Here is a 13,743-nt window from a genome sequence, read left to right as displayed (position 1 = left end):
GCCTCAAAAATGAAGAGATGTATCTACTTCTAAGGATTATTATGAATATTCAGATATTCAGTTTGTCGAAAATGACCAAATAGTGGGCTGTGTCTGAGCCCACTGTTTCCCTGTGTGAGCCTCATTTTTTAAATGGTGACGCTAGCAACTACTTCATAAGGTTATCATGAGAATTAAATTAGGGAAAGCCTACATTTTACTGAGGATCATCTTTCAGCTGCAGGAACACAGAGCAGATGAAGGCTCCCTGTGCCAAGTGCACTCTGCTTGCTCCTAGGGAACAGCCTAGGCCATTCCTTTTCCTGGATAGGTGGGGCTGGAAGTTTCCCCATGGGCCCCCAACTCCAGAACTCTGCAGAGATGGGCCTGGAACAAAAGGCCTCTGAGGCCTCAGTCTGCACACACTGTTCTTTGAGCTGATGCTCCCACCTTTTGGAAGCCAAGGCTGCCAACTTGGCCTCTTGCAAAACACACATTCCATTCATAAGTGCGTTTGTGCATTTTTCCTCCCACACCCTTCTAGGCAGCCAATGCAGAGCTGCCAAGGCAGCTGCTGAAGCAGCTTCTCATTTGGGGGAAAAGAGCAACTTAAAGGTTTTTCACAGAAAACTTGGTATAGGCTTTCAATATACTACTGCCTAACTTTCTGGCCGCCTCGCTCATAGTGGGGTTGTTTGGGACACTCAGCCATGTTTGCTTTCATTTCCTTTTGTCCCCTCTTTTGTAGTCTCTTCCCTATTACAAAGGAAACCCATTAAATGGCAACTTAAAATCCAGAAGAGTGACAATCACATCTAATCCCACTACTCAGAGGCAGTGACAACCACTACTTTACAATCTTCTGTCATACTTTTTCCATTATTCAAAAGCAGTTCTTAATAGCCACATTAATATTCCAACATGTTGAATGTATGCCATGATTTCTGAAACAGTCCCCTGTTGCTGACACTGAATTTGTTCCCAAATGATACTGCTAAATCATAATCCTTGCACATCTTTGAAAGATAATATTTCTTGAGGAAAATTTTCTAGAAGTGAAGTTAGTAGGCTAAAGAGTATGAACACTTTAAGTTTTTTTAATTCCAGGAAAGTTTTTACCTTGTGTTTGCTAGCATCAATTTGTTTCAAATCTTGGTCAATTTGATAGGTTAAAAAAGTTTTTCATTATAGGTTTAATTGAATACCTTTTAGATTGACATTTTTTCCAGAAGATTTTTGACCAGTTGTTTTTCTTTAATGAGTTGTCCATATCTTTTGCCCATGTTTCTGTTATTTTTCCATACTGAATTTTTAAGGTCTCCTAATGAATTATAGTGTCCATTTGTCAATTATTGCAAAAATGTGTTTAATTTTTTAAGGTAAGTTTTAGTCTGTTCTTGTCTTTCATGATTTCTGTTTGCTTTTATGCTTAGAAAGTCTTGACTGATTCAGAGATCAATATCCATTGATTATATATATATTATTTATATATTACATATATATAAGTGATTAAATTTTTATACTTATGCCTTTATTCCTCCTGGAATTTATTTTGGCACATGATAGCTTTCCCCCAAATATTTATATTTTACCCAATTATCTACCTTTACTTACCTAATAAAGGAGGCTGCATCATTTATTGTGTAAGCCAGTGTGTACAAGAGCCTGTGTCTCTGTGTTCTTCTGTTTTGTCTTACACTAGTACCATATTATTTTGTAGCTCTATATTGTAATAAACCAGCAATTTGAGCAGCACCACCCCAGATAAACACTGAGCCCACAGAGTCTTCATCAGCATGGATTACAGAACACTATACAGAGTCCGATGCTCTGCTGCCGGCTGCACTGCTGCCATGTTCCACTAAGGCTTTCTCAGCACCCCTAAGGTAAGAAGAGTACCAGGGCTGGAAAGTTACAGAGGAAAAATGATAAACCCAGGTAGGAGTCTTACGGCTTTCAGAAGACAGGGCATCCTAACAAGTCATAGCAAAGGAAGGAAAGTGGGGGAGTTTAGGCTGGCTCACTTGCCTTAACTTCCCAGGCAACTTAACTTCGCTTCTGGACCCTGATCAAAATCACAATCCAGAGCTAGAGAATGGCTTCCAGAGCGAACCCAGCCATGTGCACCGGCAGCTGGGCTTGAGAGGAGGGAAGAGGCAAGTGCTGAGGTGACTCTGAACCGTCAGTACTACCTTCAGTATACCGTTCTTGCTAGAAAAATTCCATTCCACATACAGTTACACTTATTTGGTAATTGTGTGAGTTAGTCGCTTATCCCTTATCTGATCAGAAATTGGATGTTAGCCATACAGCACCATGACAACACTTTGAAAAGCTCCATGCCCTATACAAGCACCCAAATGGATAATCCCCTCTTTATTATTCCCCACACTTCTATTTGTTAAGGCCGTGGCTGGGCTAAATAACTCAGAAGAGCCAAAGAAGACATAAGCCCAAGAGCCAGCTGGAAAAATAAGCATGTGCTTTAGAGGTAGACTTTTTAAGTGAGAAAAAGTCACCCCTAGCTTCCCTTCTAGCCTCTATCTGGTAATAAAGGATTATTATTATTATATTATTAATATATTATTATATATTATTATTAATAATATTATTATTATTATTTGGTAATAAAGGAGGAAGAGAAAATTCCAGGTCATTGAGGACACCATATAACCCTCTCCTGGCTAGCAAGAGGATATGGTCGTTACTCCTAAGTCCTTTCCAACTGTTGAGAAAAATAAAAGCATATCTAATGCCACCACTGTACTTGGTATTTTTAGGAGATACCAACATGAGGCTGGCAATTCCTGGGAAGGCCATCAGGGCCTCCATTAAAGTGAGTAAGATGGCTAGCCAATAGCTTTCCTGAGTACGAATAATAACTAGATAGAAAATACAATGAAAGGAAGCTAAGGGTCATAACTGGTCGACCACAGTCAGACTTCTAGAATGTGAAAGCCAGATGGAGCCATCAGAGGTCATGTTAGTCTAAGGCCCCCATTCCCCTAATTTGGCACTGAGGGAAGTTGAGCCCCCAAGAGGGGCAGTGACTTGGGAGAGGTCATGTCTGACCATGCCAACCCCCCTCCTAACCCTGGATTCCTTTCATTACTCACCAACATCTTTTTGGAAACCTTAAACTCGTGTTTCATGTGTTTTAAAAATTATAGTCGTCGTTTTAAGTCCTAACACTGATAGAAGTAAGTCTCTTGATTTTACAGATCAATCTCACTAATTTGCCAAAGATCACAGTGGCCCTTGACAGTTTCAGCTTATCTCCTTTGCCTTAATCACTGCCAGCCTTTAGGAGCCATCCATTTAGCACAGTGTTCTAATTCACCTTTTATTCCTCTTGGGATTCCCACGTCAGTTGATATGGTAAGACTTTAGGTAGTGGCCCTGTGAAGCTCATTCGCTTTTTGCCTACAAATATTGGGACTCTGAAGGCGATTAAACTTGGTGATGGGAAGTGGGAGGTCAGCATACATGTTTGTAGTCTGGGGATCCTGTACTATCTGGATAATTTTCCAAAGCATAGGATTTGCCATCCTGTATGTTGGAAGAGGCTCCCAGTGGGTAAATCTCACCCCAGCAGGAAGTCACTATTTTGTTTTTGTTTTTTCGCAGAATTGTCAGTAGTCAAGTAAACAAATTTATTAAATCCAACAGCAGGTTACCTTCCAAATAAAAAAAAAAAATGTAGACAGACAAAAATGTAACAAGTTAAATAAAATATTGAAGGGGCCACCTGGAGAGTGCAACAGTGCACAGAATACAAATCAAAGTATTAACTTGTCAAGTTTGTACAACTTCAAGAAACAGACACACTGGTCACAAACTAAGAGAAATCACAAAGGTGGAAGGTCATATGAGTAGTGGACTCATCACCTCAGCGGGTTAAGGCAGGGTACCTATAGGACCAATTTATCCAAGCCCCATTTGCCTATTGCTTCAAATTCCCCCTTTGAAACTTAGAATCATACTCATTAGTGCAACAGGTTAAGAGCAACTAGTCACAGACTCAGGAGGCTGGGAACCAGGGTCAGAGGGAAGACACTTCTCCCAGAATAAACGTGTTGGTGGGGGGAACCACAGCAGCTGTTGAATGGCTTCCTTTGGTAACATCCAAGATTTGTGTTGAAAGTAGCAGGGAGGAAAGGTGGGTGGTCGAAGAGCAGGCTGTTTCCAAGAAGAACAGGGAGGGTGTGATGCCCCAACACCTGAATCAGAAGCAGAATCTGGTGGGTACTCAGCCATCTGAACCAACCTTGCTTCTGCAACCAGAACTCAAGCATCAATTTTGTCTTTCAATGAGGAAACACATCTGCAGATCCTGAGTCGAGGTTAAACTGGATATATGCTATATAATTACTGCTTAGCAAAGGAATAAATTCTAAAGGAGTGGGTGGGAACTCCCTCTGATTCAGAAAACTAGAGTAAGAGGAAGGGCAACATCACATGTTTTCAGATGACCCCCAATTAACATTTACTGACTGAACAGTCCTTTCAGTCCATCTCATTTAAACAAGATACTGCTGGAGTCCCCCTAGGAAGACCTTTGTCAGTTACCAAGATGTTCAGGTGGTCACTAAACATGAGACAAAAGAAAAATGACAAAACAGGCAATTATAAGAAAACAAACCTAGCAGCAGCTTCCTTCCAGCCCTCACCTTATAATTGTATAACTGGGTCTACCTTTGGGCTTCACTGCAGTGAAGACTTGACTTTAAATGCAGCAAACCGAACATAGTCCTAAATACAGATCTTCTGTTTTGGTTTTTAAACTTTTCTACCAGGTCCTTAGCCCAGGAATTTCCCACCACTGCTTAATACAGTCTGGCATAGAACAGCATAGTATACAAGGCCATCACAAGAACTCTGGAGCCCCACGCCTGGCGGGCTCCCGCACTCAGGACTGCATTTTGGCACCAGTCCCTGGGAGATACAGTTTCAAAGACCAGCTAATACTGTGTGGCTATCTTCTTTCCAAGAAGGCTAGTTTGCACTTTTCCTTAGGGAAGTTTAATTTTGAAAACACTGCCTGGTACATTTTCAGTTGATTTCCTTGGGCCTGGAGGCTTGGTTAAAATTTGGATCTTTACCTAGCTCTAGATTTTTCTTATCAGAAGGGTAGAAATGGCATCTTGGACCCAACCCACACATGTGGGCACATCTGGCAGGGAGAACTGCTGAGGCAACCGGCTGACACAGCAAAATGTCATTATAGGAGGCGGGGTTAAGAACAATACATTCAAATTTGGCAGGGGTGGGGGAAGAGCAATCCGGTGGAGCACACCTCATCTCATATAGCTTTCTAATCGCTAAAGAAACACAGAAGCTCACACACGAAGCCATTTGCCAAAATCCAAGCAATTTCCCAACATTGTTTTAGTCACTCTCAGATATTTGCCTATTTTTAAAATGACATCCACATCCTGCCCCTCTCCACACCACCACACCACCCTGGTGTCATGTTGTTAAAGTGAAGGGTGCACTGGCTTACCTGAGAGGCAGGCACTTGGCCTCTCCCACACAATTACTGCTCACTCATTAAGCAACAAAGCTATGCCTAGGAGAAGAGGAATAGGGACCTTTCATTTCCCAGAAGTGTATCTCCAAACCCTACACACCCCCACCTTGGACCCCTCTGCAGAAAAACCGCTTTTCCTACGGTCATGAGAAAGTCAGGCACTGGCCCAGGCTACTGCAAAAGCTTGAATTCCTTGCTTGGGAATTCAAGGGCTCAAACCTGGAAGGGAAAGTAAGTCCTTCCCTGACCATTCCTTTTCTGGCTTCTCATCTGCACTTTTGTAACAAACATTAAAAATATAACCAAAAGTAATTTTTTAAATGGCTCTTTCATGGGGTTGGGGAAGCTGACTAGTTGAATTTTTTAAAAACAATCCACCAATTATAGCACACTTAATGCATGGATCGCCCTCTTACAGGCTGGGGAAGGACTCCAGGTCCTCCAGAGTCCTCAAGACACTCAGTGTTTACCTCTTTTGTACCCTTTTCTCCATACCTGGCTAGGAGCAGCCTACCTTTACCCTTATTCAACCTCCTCCCAGTCCAGAAGTGGGAAAAACTGGGGGCTGCAGACTGGCTGGATGAGAAGACGGCCTCGTGAACACCTCAGTCTAGGCACCCTGACTATAGCTGAGCCCACAGACCCTGCTGGGACCCCTAGAAATTCTTTATACGAGGATCCTGTGTCTTAGGCTAGAACAAGGCCAGACATCTGGCCCGAGACCCTCTTCCTCTTTCCAGCAGTATCACTGATCCACACTGGCTGATTTTAAAGTTTCCCATCCACCCCTCTAAAGGGGCAAGTGTCAGGGCTGGGATTCAAAAAAAAAAAAAAAAAAAAAAAAATCAAACTTCAAGTGCGTTCTTTATGTCAATGCCAATTTTAGGAAAACATCAACTGCAGAAACTCCTTAAATCATCTTTGTAAAGATGGGAGCCTGAAGCCGTAAGGCTACTAAATAAAGGGACTTAAAACAAGCAATTCCTGCCCAGGCTGAGAGACATGTACCTGGGCAGGCGATGGGGGAAGTCAGGGGGGAAAACTCCAGATGTTTAATAGACAAACTCTCATTACCTCAAGAGTATAAATATTTTTGTAAGCTTTTTATTTAAAAGATTACCTTTTCAATCTGTTCCAAAGTGTTGGAAGCTGACCTGTACAAGTTCCTGCCACCCACCCTGCCAGTATAGTTTTATGAGGACATTTTTTGTTTTTTTTTTTAATGGAAAAATAACAAGAGGACCCTCTACTGAAACCAGGTAGGACCAGTCAGCTCCTGTGTGGCAGTCTGGCCCAAGGTGGCCTCAGGGAGCGAGCACACGGGAGTCTGGGGGGACAGGACTCCCTCTTGGGAGGAAAGGGCTGAGAAAATTCACCTCCTCTTTAGTGAAAATGGTCCAAATTCAGATTCAAAAACCTCCACTATGATGTTCCCTGGCATTCTTCTTATACTTTATATATTGAAGGCAGCTCCCTTTTATAGCCAGTTTTAGCAGGTAAAGAAAGGAATATAGATACATATATGTGTATATATATATTTTATATAGGTAAAATATATACATATCTTATATATGTATATATACATATTTGGGGGTAAGGGAAGAGGGCCATGTAAACCTAAACAGTCATCACATTACCCCAAATGAGCCTGACATTTACAAAGAAGATAATAAATAACTTCTGGGGGTTAAGTGACAACATGGGTGCAGCAAGAAGGGAAAGGGCACACGTTTAGCTATTAAATACACTTCTATATTTGTTTGGCAGAGTTCAGGCCAGCCTCAGGCTTCTGCACTTGCCAGACAAGTAAGCTGATGATACTCAAAAAAATTAAAAAAAAAAAATTCAAGCAGAGCTCCATACCACAGTTTTCCTTCAAGTCAGTTGGCCGGCAGGCACAGTTTTCCGACCACCAGGAACAGAAACTTTGGCTCCAAGGCAAATGAAAAAAAAAAAAAAAGTATTTCCACTTACAACATGAAAATACATAAACTTCGTCAAAGAAAACTATCAAAGTCTACTTCCAGCAAAACTGAGGTAGCACTGCTTTCTCTGCATTCAATGCTTTAAGTGGTTTCTCAGTACAACGTGATCGAAAAAACTGCTCACTTGACTGACAGGTGCAGCATGTTGATGGGTAAACTCAACATGAAATGAAATAGGTCAAAGGAGGAATGAGCAAGAAGTGGGGGAAATAAGGGTTTCAGATAAATTAGCTTAAAAAGAGGTTACAACTAGACTACAAATGCTCTTGGCTGGCCTTGGCTCTCCAAGAGCTTTAAATTGCCTGGGAATTAATGCAATGTGGTTAACAGTTAACACTGCTATTCAACTCTGTGTAAATCTTTAAAAATAATTATTACAACCTAAATTCAACCATGTAAACAGCACTACACACAGTACAGACCTGCCCTGAAAAACAAGAATATGCAAAACTGAGATCTGGCACTGTATCATTTTGTAATGATAATTCAACCTAACTGTCCCATTCCCCCTCCCTGCCCTATACCCTCCCCGACCCCCCCAAAAAATTTAATTTGTGCAAGAAATGGCAGGCTTATTCTATCTGAAGGCTTAAAAAAAAAAAAAAAACACAACATGTAACCAGGTTCAAATATTTTGGGGGAACCCCCCCAAAAAAGGAATAACCAAAATAACCAAAAAGTGAAGAAAGTGCCTAAAACATGATACAGCATTTTAGAGCCCTTTCAGATACAAGGCAGAGAAAGGTGTAAAGTAGAAAATATCCGATCTTCAGTAATTTCCAGAAAGGTCCGATTCCTCGGTGGGCTGCAGGGCAGCGGGCAGGTCCTCGCTGCTGCCCCTGAGACAGAGCCACTAAGTCTGCTCCTCGGGACACAAGCCCTCGGGCCCTGAGCTGAGTGCGCCTCTCCCTTCCCCTTCTCTTTTCCTTCGTTCCATTTCCCACTCCACAAAGGTGTCGAAGAGACTTGGCCAGGCCTCATCTTCACTGTAGTTGCTGAGGTCAGGGCCAATCACCTGAGTGAAGTTAAGGAACATGTTCCAAGTGTCCCTGGAGATGCCTTTGATCCCCGAGGGGTTCTCTGTTAGGAAGTTTAGCCACTGGTCCAATACCGGAGGATTGTTCTGGGTAAAGACTAGTTTCCACAGGGCAATGGCTATTTCCCGATGCAGTGACCGCTGCCCTTCTTCAGAGTCCAGGCCGAACTGAAATGTAAACCTGTAGAGATCCTTGAATTTATCCTCTTGTTTGGCTTCTGTTAAGAGGCTGGGGAACCGGGCACAGATCCCATCAATGCTGTCTGCACTTATTGCTTTGCAGCCATCAAAAAACTCCTTCCTGCAACAGGAAGGAGGGGGCACAATTAGTAACTGTAAACGCTATCATTTACCGAGACGCAGTACAGAATTGTAATTAAGAGCGCGGCCACGAGGCTGGGCGGCCTGGATTTGAACTCCGGCCCCTTTGCTGACGGTAGGCCTATTTCTCCATCTGTCACACGGTGGAGGTGCCACCTTATTTCACAGGGCTTTGGTGAGGACTAAGCAAGTCAGCACGTCAACTGCTTCTGACGGTGCCTGGCACGTGGTAGGCGGCTGACAATGGTTCGTCTATTCATCTTTCCAAAGCACAGCTCAAGGCTCCTGCTCGGTGGCCCGTTTCCCATTCTGCGACAGTGATTAAGCCGCAGACTCTCCTCCCAGACAGGGAGCCTTTCTGTTTTCCTTTTGATTCTCTAAAAGGTGTTTGCTTTTGGAATATTTTTGGTGACTGCCAAGGGAAGTTTTTGGACCCAAAGACTCTGGATGAACCTGGGTAACTGCCGCCAGAGATCAAAGTTCTGTTGCTAAAAAACAAAAATTGTGTGTCGGGGGAACTTGTACACAAATGTTCACAGCACTGTTCTTCATAATAGCAAAAGTGAAAACAACTCAAATATTCATCAACTGATAAATGGATAAACCAAATGCAGTATATCTGTCTAACGGACACTATCTGACCATAAAAAAGAGGGAAGTACTGATACACATTCCAGGATGGATGACGCTTACAAGCCAAGTGAAAGAAGCCAGTCACTAGAGACCACATGTCGCATGCTTCCATTTCGTCAACTGTCCAGAACAGGCTAAGCCATAAAGATCAAAAGTAGCTGAGTGGTTGTCAGGGCCTGGGGGAAGGGAGAAATGGGGAGTGACTGTTAATAAGTATGGAGTTTCCTTCTGGTGATAAAAATGTCGATCATCTCCTCAGAGACTGCTGGTTCTGCTAAAACAGAACATCTGAGGTGTGTCAGGTGACCTATCCAGGGGCTAGACATTATACCGAGGGGTTCTCAAAGTCAGTTCTTCCTACTTATAATCCAGTGTCTGCAAACCACACCTGGGGGTGACCCTGCCATGTTGTCTCCCAAACACATCCTCCATAGGGACGCGTGACCGTAACAATGTACACAACTACTGCCTGATAACCGGGGCCAGCTGGCCCTGCCGGCACATACGCTGGCCAAGGGTAATGTGTGGACACCTAGACGGGGCACCTGGGCTCACGCAGTCACAGAGGCACATCCCCAGTGGCACGCACCACACCGGCACTCACGGTGCCTGACGCGTGACGGGTGCACAACAAGCATCAAGTGAGTGAGGAAGCGAGTGAACTGACAAGCACAGGACTCAAGGAAGAGAGAAAAGTCTGAAACAGCGGTGGGGCAGGGTGGCAGCTTGGTAACACGGATTACTCCTCATTTAACTTTCAGGCAAAGATGGCTGGTGGGTGCCCAGCTTTTCAGCGGCTAAACAGCTTTAGAGAAAGTGGTCAGAAAAAGAAATGAAGACTTACCCCAAACCCTTGAAGCCAACCCCACTTCTACCCTAGCCGGGCACCACCGCCCAATGGTGCTCTCCTTCCTCCTCTGCTCACCTGGTAACACGAAGTGTTTGTGACTAACCTGGTGAATTTGCACATGGTAGCAGCCTGGAACTTCCAAGCCAAGAGCAGCACTCGAAATTCCGTGGGGTCGACACACAAGTCATTGCAAAAGCGCTCCATGCCTTCCTCCAAAATTGCATCCTCCCGCTCGTCCTTATAGCGCCTGAACAGCTCCTCCAACCTCTGCAAGGAAGACTCTTCGGCATTCGACTTGGGCTCTCTCCCAGCGTCTCCCGAGGATGTTGGCAGCTGGCAGGCCTCGGTAGCAGCCTCTGCCTTCTTGGTCCCGTTGACGAGGATATCCCCACCTGGCTTGCCACAGGTTGGCAGCTGTTCCTCACGGTGGCCTGCACCCCGCCTGCTGTGTGACTTGCTGCTGGGGTCACGGTCTCCATTCTTGCTACCCAGAGTTGATGATGGATTCTTGCATTTGGTGACACACTGGCCCATGATGCTGGTGACCTGGCCTCTAGAGTGGCCCCCTCTGGATCGGATGCCCTCGTTGCCACTGGCCCGTGTGCCTCAACATGCCATCAGCCAGAGGAGCCAGCCAACCTGGAAGGAAATCGGAGAGTAGTCACTACTGGACAGGGAGGCAGAGTCCGCAAGCTCCCCTCCAGGGAGTGAGCAGCACACCACTTTGTTTCAATGAGCCAAGCGTGAGCCAGGGAGATACCCCAAGTTCATCACCACCTCCCTCACAAGCCTATACCTTCACCTCGGAAATGCAGTGGCTAGGGCACATAGAGAGCCAATAAGCAAGATTTCCTAAAATTCTTAAGGTAACATGGATTACAAAGAGGTTGATTCGTGTGCAGAACGTATTGAGGAAGACTGTAGTTTGGCTAGAAATATTCCAAAGGAAGTTTGTCTTGCCAGATTGCCGTCACAGAAGAAAAGTTGTTTGGGCCGGGGTTAACCCAGAAGGTGCAAATAAAAACATCATCTTCTAGTCTCCCAAGCTGTCTTCTGAAGTAGGATAAGGAGGGAAAAGGGGTGGCCACATCCAGACAATTACGCAGTTTCATCACGGCCTAAAGATGAGGTAAAGGATTTGCAGAGTCAAGACTACAAGCAGAGTCCTCACCAAATAACGAAGTAAAAATTGCCTTTGATTCCTTCAAATTCCTTCCTGGGGCCCACCTACACAGTGGATGAAATGCCTTTCTCCACCCTCCTCTAACCGCCTACAGGAACCACCCACCAAGGCCATAATCCACACTCAGGGTCCCAGTCGCTGGCCGGCAAGGTGGTAAGCAGCATGCGAGCCAGGCTCACACTAACTGTGAACGTCCCACAAGGCCTCCAGGCCCAGTCTTCCAAGAGGGTGTCTCCATTTTTAAAGAAGGGCTGATTCTTACCCAAATACAGTCACTAAATGACAAGATAATTGCTAGATGAAAAAGAAAAGTCTGCCCCAATACATAGCAAACTCATCACTGTGGCTTACTTATTACTTACATAACTAAAAATGTTTTTTACAGAACTGCTGGGCCAGGGGTGAGGTGATTTCTCTGAAGACTAGCTACTCAAGACTCTTATTCTTACCTTCAACTAGTCCACTAGAAGATCCATCTAAAATTTAGTATTTGTAAAATTTTTTCACCTGCTGTATAGTAATTGCAGCCTCTGAAATTACAATGTTAATAGAAATGTGGGCCAGGACAAAGAAGTGTAGTAGGGAAAACAGACCAAATCAATGTCAGTCCCATGCCTCCCCAGACCTTCACAATCCAAATTCAAAGCCCGAAGGATACTGGCAGTGAGGCAGAAGGCAGGGTGCGCTTAATGGAAAGTTGGAGTTTTAACTTTACCTAAAGAACTTTAGCTTCCTCCAAATAGCACCTGGATAAATTTGAAGTTATCTTCAGAAGGAATTGTAAGGGGAATTTCCGAGTGTACAAGTTTAAAATGAAGACCAGAATCATTCCTGTAGTTACTGGAGTCTCATCGCATCTGGGTGTGTCCCATTCTCCACCCTCAAAGAGGAGGAATGACAAAGAGACATGACTGTACATGCCCTTAAACAACGTGCAGTTTCACCTAAGTTTCAAAAAACACACTGAAACCCTCACAAGGCTTTTGGTGTGGAAAATGACAGACCTAATCAAGTTTTTTTTTTTTTAAGTTTTTTATGCTTTTAGAGTATAGCTAGGAAGCAAGAAGCACAACCTGTTAAAATCTGAAAAGGCAAGGGGTTAATTCTTGGAAGACCAGCACACAAGGGATGCAAGTGTTCGAGCTGAATTGTCTCAAAACAAGCAGGACTGTACCATGTGGAGGGTCTGGTTTCCAGACTTGTGCTTCTAAAGACTAACGTGCTGAAAGAAACAAAAGGCCCAAACCTACACAAACCCCACATGCGCACAGACCGGCAGCCCTGACTCCCAGGCACGCTGACTCACCAGGGTTTGCTGCTCGGCTCCTGCTGCTGAAGGAAGACCAGGTACCTGGCAGGAAAAGAGGGTTTCCTGGCTTCTGACTGACCCAGCTCCCCCAGGCCACTCACCGCTGCCCCTGCTGGACAGAGGCTTCATTGTACCAGCTTCCTCCATATCCTGGTGCCAAGGCCTTCAGGTAGGGACAGAGCAGATGGGCCTCCCAAAGAGACCGTAACCCATTTACCCAACCAGCCCTCCACATCAAAGCATCTTTGGTGACCTGACACAGCAGAACCAGCTGAAATCTGAAGGCTTTCAACATGCCCAGCAGATGGAAAAAAGGAGGGGAAAGATCCATTCTGACAGATGATCAGTCAGGAAGTGCCGCCAAAAGGCTGGATTCCTTTCTTCCATTCTGGGCCTTTCCTTTGAAACACCCTCATCCAGTTGTGAGCTGAAGCAGGCAGTGGTCTCAAGCCAGAAGGAAGTACTTCCAGATCTGATAAGCACGGCCCTGATGATTCAATGGGCTCCCTTCTTTTGTGTCTACCTCTCTGGGAAAACAGTTCTCTGCTCCCAGAGGTTTCCCCAGGTGCAATCATGGTGCTCGGCCCTGTGTCCCAGGCTGGCGGCACGTCAAGTGTTTTAAGGCTGAAAGTCTCCCTGGACCCACTAGCGGTTGGTTAATAGCTAGTAACAGCAGTTATCAATTACTGAACACTTGATGTCGTGCCAGGCACCATGCTAAGCACTTTACGGACATTAAAACTCCGATATCCTCACCACAACCCCATTTAAACAGGGGGGGAAGCTGAGGCACAAAGAAAATTACCCAAGATCATAAGCAGAACCTGGCTTGACAAACCAGGACCTTTTACCACTAGGCTAGACGGCTAAGCCCACCTACATCAGATCATGTAGGGAAATCCCACCAATGGATGGGT

The 13,743-nt window shown here is 44.7% G+C and overlaps 2 protein-coding genes across 12 annotated transcripts in view; one reads left to right on the top strand and one right to left on the bottom strand.

The window, feature by feature from the left end:
* Positions 1-2,737, top strand: part of REXO5 (RNA exonuclease 5) — a 34,016-nt gene extending 31,279 nt beyond the window's left edge. For all 6 annotated transcript variants that reach the window (XR_006726992.2, XR_006726991.2, XR_006726995.2 and 3 more), the window contains 2 exons: positions 1,700-1,865; positions 2,613-2,737. The gene's annotated coding sequence lies outside the window, so the exon portion shown is untranslated. The remainder of the gene's footprint in view (positions 1-1,699; positions 1,866-2,612) is intronic.
* Positions 2,738-3,618: 881 nt separating this feature from the next.
* The window catches only part of DCUN1D3 (defective in cullin neddylation 1 domain containing 3), a 35,857-nt gene continuing 25,732 nt past the window's right edge, over positions 3,619-13,743 (bottom strand). For all 6 annotated transcript variants that reach the window (XM_074346241.1, XM_045521174.2, XM_045521173.2 and 3 more), the window contains 2 exons: positions 10,438-10,973; positions 3,619-8,831 (listed from right to left, as the gene is read on the bottom strand). In XM_074346241.1, coding sequence (XP_074202342.1) covers positions 8,348-8,831; positions 10,438-10,868 — 915 coding nt within the window. In that variant the 5' untranslated portion in view covers positions 10,869-10,973 and the 3' untranslated portion in view covers positions 3,619-8,347. The remainder of the gene's footprint in view (positions 8,832-10,437; positions 10,974-13,743) is intronic.

This window comes from Camelus bactrianus, chromosome 18, assembly GCF_048773025.1.
Source record: "Camelus bactrianus isolate YW-2024 breed Bactrian camel chromosome 18, ASM4877302v1, whole genome shotgun sequence".
NCBI classification, from domain to species: domain Eukaryota; kingdom Metazoa; phylum Chordata; class Mammalia; order Artiodactyla; family Camelidae; genus Camelus; species Camelus bactrianus.
Note: the sequence above shows the minus strand (reverse complement) of the source record. Positions and strands in the feature narration are given on the sequence as shown.